Raw genomic sequence first — 6,451 nt, forward strand, 5'->3', positions numbered from 1 at the left:
GGATACCAGACAGAGAGACAGAGAGAAGGACAAAGTGAAGGAGATGGCGCCTGGGGAGAGAACACCTAAGGTCAGTGGTGTGGACGGCAAGCGATCGGCCTTAGCCGGCTGATGATTCGATCGGGCTTGTGGCCGGTTTGCTATGCTCCTACATCTACTCTCTCTATCTCTTTAGATTTGCTTGTCCTATCAGATTATTGTGTTTGTTTGTTCTGGTCATACAGGGAACACAGAACCAAGGCCCTGGCCGGTTCAGTATCCAAGTCCTTGGCCTTTGGCGGGACTATTCATGGTCGGATTTGGACGTTCTAGTGTGTTTCATTGGAAACTGTTTATGGGAATCTCTTAGTTGGGATTTATCAAGGATTATCATGAATTTTAATTAGTTTTTGGGAATTTATTTGAGTATGTTGGTTTGGACAGGTTATAGATTCTAAGTAGCCGAACCATGCTTATCTAGACTTGATGTTAGGATATCGGCCATATGAATGTGCATTGTGTCTTGTGTGGTTTCAGGATCGGACATGGACCGTGGTAAGGGAAAGGCACCGTGAAGACTCAGGCCATGGGAAGATGTGTGGTGAATGGGTCATTGTAGATAGATGTGAAATACTGATAGCCTATTGTGCAACTTGTGAACTTATGTTAGACTAAGTGTGTATAACTTATTAGGACGAACCTAAGAATGATGTATGAATCTCAGTTTATATTTATACAATTGATTTTCCCCTTATGTTTCCTTGTTTAGATTGATTGTATTGAACCTCAGTTGAATTGAATTGAATTTAGAAAGATAAGACTTAAAACTTGGTTCACTCGGACTTAGATTGAAAGGTTAAGGCCGCAGATCAGTTTGGGCTTAAGAGCCGAGATCGGGTCTTACAAGTTGGTATCAGAGCATGCTTGATTCTAGGATTGGTTTGGGTTATGTGTTCACTACACGTCCGGCTGCTTGGTCTCACGGGTTGTTTGTGTTTGTTTGTTTGGTTTGATGTTGTTTTGCTTAGTTCTAATCATGAGATGAGGTTTATACGTTTGGACTAACACTAAGTGTTTTTGCCTAAGGGAACTAAGCGGACTAAGTCCCGGAAGGGCAAGGAAGCGGCTGGTGGTTCTGGACCGGTCATAGGAGATGGGGCCAACCCCACTCAAGTGTTACCAACCCAGACGGGGCTGGTTAATGAGAAGACCGGGGAACCCTTCGCGACGTTCCTGCCTACTGAGGTTCAGGTTGATAACCTGGGTGAGCAACAACAAGAGGGACGGGAGGAGGAAGGTGATTCCTCCCATGTAGGAGACGAGACCGGACCTGGAGATGGGGCGGAGGAGTTGGCCAAGCCATCTATGCGGGAGGTGACGGATGTGGTTAAGGCCATTGGCACTCAGATGTTGGCTTTCACGCATGAATTTACCCCTTTTTTGAACTCATCGGTTGGCCAGATCACCCCAGCTCAGGCCACGGTTCAGGCAACTCAGAGAGCAGCTAGGACAGCTGGGACAGCATCTGGTGTAGCTCGTGCAGCTGCACAAGTAGCTCGAACAGCTGCCAGGACAGCCGAGGACCGAGCTTCGGTCAAAGCTGAGGTAATGGAGATTGATCCACCAGCTCATCCAGTTAGGAGAGTGGATTACTTGATCCTTCTAGCTCACATCTCCAAGCTGGGTACGAAGCAGTTTGCTTGTAGTTCTGATCCCATTGAGGCAGACGAGTGGAGGAGCAGATTGGCTCGGAATTTCAGCTCAACTCGTTGCCCAGAGGAGTACAAAAAGGACATTGTGGTTCACTTCCTGGAAGGTGACACACATAACTGGTGGTTAGCTCTAGACAAACGCACCAATGGGACAATTGAGCGGTTCTCAAACTTCGAGGTGGAGTTCAACCACAAATACTTCTCGGCTGAAGCTTGGGACCGTCTGGAGTCTCAGTTCCTAGACTTGACTCAAGGACGCATGATAATACGTGAGTACGAAGAGAAGTTCAACCGGCTCAGACGATATGTGGGCAAGGAGTTGGAGGAGGAGACGGTACAGATACGTAGGTTTGTTCGAGGCCTAAGGGTCGAACTTCGAACCTATTGCTCCGTTGGTCACTTCTAGACAGTGTCTGAACTGGTGGAACGCATGGTTATGGTGGAGACTAACTTGGCTGAAGAGGCCAAGCTGAAGTCTAGGGGCCACACGGCTTCTAGTGGATCCGGAAGCGACCGGAAGAGAAAGAGGGACACGGCCGAAGGGGGCAAGGCCTCAAGTGATAGGCCGGAGTGTCCTTCATGCAGAAGGCATCACGGTGGAGAGTGTTGGAAGGCAAAGGGGGCTTGCACCCGTTGTGGCAAGATGGGCCACTTTGCTCGAGACTGTCCTGGACGGTCAGAGAACCGTGGACAGGGCTTGGGGAGTGACCCCAGAAGCTGTCATTACTGCAGCAAGACGGGACACCTACGCTGGGAATGTCCCAAGATGCAAGCTGAGGCTAAAGGACGTGGGGAGGCCAGCAAGCCAAGCCAGACCCGAGGTCAGACCTCAGCACCGCGTGTGTATGAACTGACCAAGGACGCAGCAGAGGCTGGACCATCACTGGTAACATTCTAGATCCATTCTTTTTCAATTCAGTAGATTGGCATGGTACATAACTTAGAATGGATTAGATGATTAGAAAAGGGGGGTCTTATGTAGGGACCCTATGTATTGGTGGTGTGGAAACACACGTACTGTTTGATACTGGAGCTACTCACAGCTTTGTGAGCCCAGATATGATTGGAAAAGGGTTGTTCCAGATGGGAACGGAGGATGATCCTTGCATAGTGAAGGCGGCCGGTGGGCAAGTAATGCATTCATTAGGGCGAGTAAAGGATATCCCAATAGTGATCCAGTATAGAGTTATGCCTATGGATCTGGTTGTGGTCTGCCTTAAGAATCATGAGGTGATATTAGGCATGGACTGGCTTGGAAAGAATCAGGCTACTCTGGACTGTCACAGAGGAAGGGTGCATTTTGAGACTGGGTGTGGACCCCCGATCAGGTTCCAAGGTATTCGTCTGACCTCTGGATGCTTAGTGATATCAGCAGTCCAAGTGGAACGGATGCTTGAGAAGGGTTGTGAGGCCTTTTTGGTCACAATCGCCACTAAGGAGGTTGTAGGGGCTGGTGACCCGGACGGGATTCCGCTGGTTAAAGAGTTTGAGGATGTGTTTCGGGCACTACAGGGCATTCCCCCTGATAGGGCTGGCCGGTTCATAATAGAACTAGAACCAGGGACGGCCCCAATGTCCAAAAGTCCATATCGTATGGCTCCGGTCGAGATGGCCGAGCTAAAGAAGCAACTGGAAGAGTTGTTGGACAAAGGGTTCATACGACCAAGTGTCTCGCCTTGGGGAGCACCAGTTCTTTTTGTGAAGAAAAAGGCTGGTAGCTTCAGGCTGTGTATTGATTACCGAGGGTTGAATAGGGTTACTGTGAAGAACAAGTACCCATTACCCAGAATTGATTAGCTGTTGCATCAGCTCAAAGGGGCCAAATGGTTTTCCAAGATTGATTTCGCCTAGTATCATCAGATCCCAATTGAGCCTAATGATATCAGGAAGACGGCGTTCCGGACCAGGTATGGCCACTATGAGTTTGTGGTTATGCCATTTGGTCTAACCAATGCACCAGCTGCATTCATGAAGAAGATGAATGGTATCTTTCGAGATTTTTTGGATGAATTTGTAATCATCTTCATAGATGACATACTTGTATATTCCAGAAACAAGGAAGACCATGAGAAGCATCTCAGGGCCGTACTAGGACGTTTGAGGGAACAAAAACTCTTTGCCAAACTAAGCAAGTGTAGTTTCTGGCAGAAGAGCGTTGGGTTCCTCGGACACATTGTGTCTGATCAGGGCGTGTCAGTAGATCCGGAGAAGGTTCAGACTATACGAGATTGGCCACAGCCTAGGAATGCTACTGAGGTTAGGAGTTTCCTAGGGCTGGCCGGCTACTACAGAAAGTATGTCAAGGGGTTTGCCAGTTTGGCTCAACCCATGACACGACTTACAGGCAAGGATGTGAAGTTTGCCTGGAATGAAGGGTGTGAGAAGTGTTTTTCAGCTCTAAAGGATATGCTGACGAATGCACCAATATTGGTATTGCCGGAGGGAGATCAACCTTATGTGGTCTATACGGATGCGTCCATCACTGGGTTGGGGTGCGTCCTGAAACATGGGAAGGTGATTGCTTATGCTTCGAGACTGCTGAGAAAGCATGAAGGGAATTATCCGATCCATGATCTAGAGATGGCGGCCGTGGTGTTTGCTTTGAAGATATAGAGATCGTATCTGTACGGAGCCAAAGTCCAGATTCTCACTGATCATAAGAGCTTGAAGTACATTTTCACTCAGCCTGAGTTGAACTTGAGACAAAGAAGATGGATTGAGTATGTTTCTGATTATGATCTGGACATATCATACCATCTAGACAAGGCTAACCTATTGGCTGATGCCTTAAGCCGGAGAAGGGCAGATGTCTCGGCCGAAAGAGAAGCGGATGAACTAGAAGGGATGGTTCGGTCACTACATCTAAATTCCTTGGTTGGACGTGATGAGCCATTGGGATCCGAGGAAGTGGATCAGGCCGATCTACTTACCAGGATACAGCAGGCCAAGAGTTTGGATGAGAACTTGCAAAAAGTGGCTCTTAACGATAAGACGGAGTATCAGATCACAAGCAACGAAACAATCTTGGTGAATGGCCGAGTAAGTGTTCCAAACAGCAAGGGGCTTAAAGAAGAGATTATGAGTCAGGCTCATAAGTCAAAGTTCTCAGTCCACCCAGGCTGAATAAGATGTATAGGGATTTAAAAAGGTACTATCACTGGGTAAGGATGAAAACAGCCGAGTGGGTGGCGAGGTGTCCTACTTGCCAGCTTCTGAAGGCCGAACATCAAGTGCCCAATGGTATGCTCTAGAATCTCCCAATACCAGAGTGGAAGTGGGATCACATCACAATGGATTTTGTGACCGATTTTCCTACGACCAGGAACCAAAAGGATGCGGTTTGGGTGGTGGTTGACAGACTAACCAAGTCGGCCCACTTCTTACCAATGCAGAAAGGAGATGGAGTGGATCAGATCGTGAGGATTTACTTGGACGAGATAGTACGTCTGCATGGAGTGTCGGCTAGTATTGTCTCGGACAGAGACTCTAGGTTCACCTCTTACTTCTGGCAGGCTTTTCAAAAAGCCTTAGGAACAAGAATGAACATGAGCACAGCCTATCATCCTCAGACGGATGGGCAGTCAGAGAGGACAATCCAGACATTGGAGGACATGTTAAGGGCCGTGGTGTTGGATTGGGGCGACTCATGGGAAAAGCATCTACCCTTGGTCGAGTTTGCCTACAACAACAGTTTCCACACTAGCATTGGGATGTCACCTTATGAAGCACTGTATGGACGGCCTTGCAGGACGCGATTATGCTGGACCCAAGTGGGGGAGAGGAGCATGTTGGGTCCTGAGATAGTGGAAGAAACCACCGAGAAAATAAGGTTCTTAAAGGAGAAAATGAAAGAAGCACAGGATCGTCAAAAGAGTTATGCATATAGACGAAGGAAACATATTGAGTTTGAAGTTGAAGACTTGGTATATCTCAAGATGATCACATTCAAAGGGAGGGCTATAGTTTCTGGCAGAAGAAAACTAGACCCTAGGTACTTGGGTCCGTTCAGAATCATAGAAAGAGTTGGGGCTGTGGCTTATAAGTTGGAACTGCCACCAGCCATGGATGCGTTCCACAACATGTTTCATGTGTCCCAACTCCGAAAATGTTTGTCTGATCAGGACATAGTCCTACACGAGATCCCTACAGATTTGGGTAAGAATCTGACTCTAGAGACGAGGCCGGTCCGCATAGTGGATCGAGCAGAAAAGACAACAAGGAAGAAGACCATTCCCATGATCAAGGTCGTGTGGGAATACAATGGCAAGGATGTAATCACTTGGGAAACAGAGGCAAGGATGAAGGCCGAGTATCCTGAGTGGTATGATCAGGTGGTCCCCAAGGAAACACATGATGAGGATTCGAGGACGAATCCATCCCAAGTGGGGGAGACTTCTCATGTCCCCAGTCCGAGATAGGATCGTTGGGATGAGCCATGGTCTGGGGAGATGCACCAGTCAGGTCATTAGACCAGTAGACAAGCGTATCATGGCTCAGACATAGAGTTAAGGGCATCAAAGTGTTGAGACTTAACCAGGGTGAAGAAAGAATGGGTTTAACAGAGCTGGACGAGTGATGTGGGAGCTGGACGGGACAGCGGCCGAGCTTGGGCAGCTCAGGGAAGCTCAATGGGAGATCAGTCAGTATGCATCAGCTCGTGGAGCTAGAAGGACTACCTCACTCAGCTGGGACCAGCTAGCAGTCAGCTCAACTCAGCTGGGCCGAGTGTTCATGTCCTGGATGGTTGGGCGGTTACTAGG

At 48.3% G+C, this 6,451-nt stretch overlaps 1 protein-coding gene across 1 annotated transcript; it reads left to right on the forward strand.

The window, feature by feature from the left end:
• The first annotated feature begins 4,981 nt into the window (after window positions 1-4,981).
• On the forward strand, window positions 4,982-6,109 carry LOC125596341. Its single transcript, XM_048771519.1, has 2 exons — window positions 4,982-5,461; window positions 5,627-6,109. Exons 1-2 carry the CDS (start codon window positions 4,982-4,984, stop codon window positions 6,107-6,109), a joined length of 963 nt encoding a protein of 320 aa, XP_048627476.1.
• The last annotated feature ends 342 nt before the right edge of the window (window positions 6,110-6,451 follow it).

The sequence above is a fragment of the Brassica napus genome, unplaced genomic scaffold, assembly GCF_020379485.1.
Source record: "Brassica napus cultivar Da-Ae unplaced genomic scaffold, Da-Ae ScsIHWf_1193;HRSCAF=1710, whole genome shotgun sequence".
Lineage (NCBI taxonomy): Eukaryota > Viridiplantae > Streptophyta > Magnoliopsida > Brassicales > Brassicaceae > Brassica > Brassica napus.

Coding starts and splice junctions, on each gene's coding strand:
- LOC125596341 (XM_048771519.1), top strand. CDS start 4,982: ATGGATTTTGTGACCGATTTTCCTACGACCAGGAACCAAAAGGATGCG. Junction 5,462..5,626: donor CGCGATTATGCTGGACCCAA/GTGGGGGAGAGG, acceptor GTATATCTCAAG/ATGATCACATTCAAAGGGAG.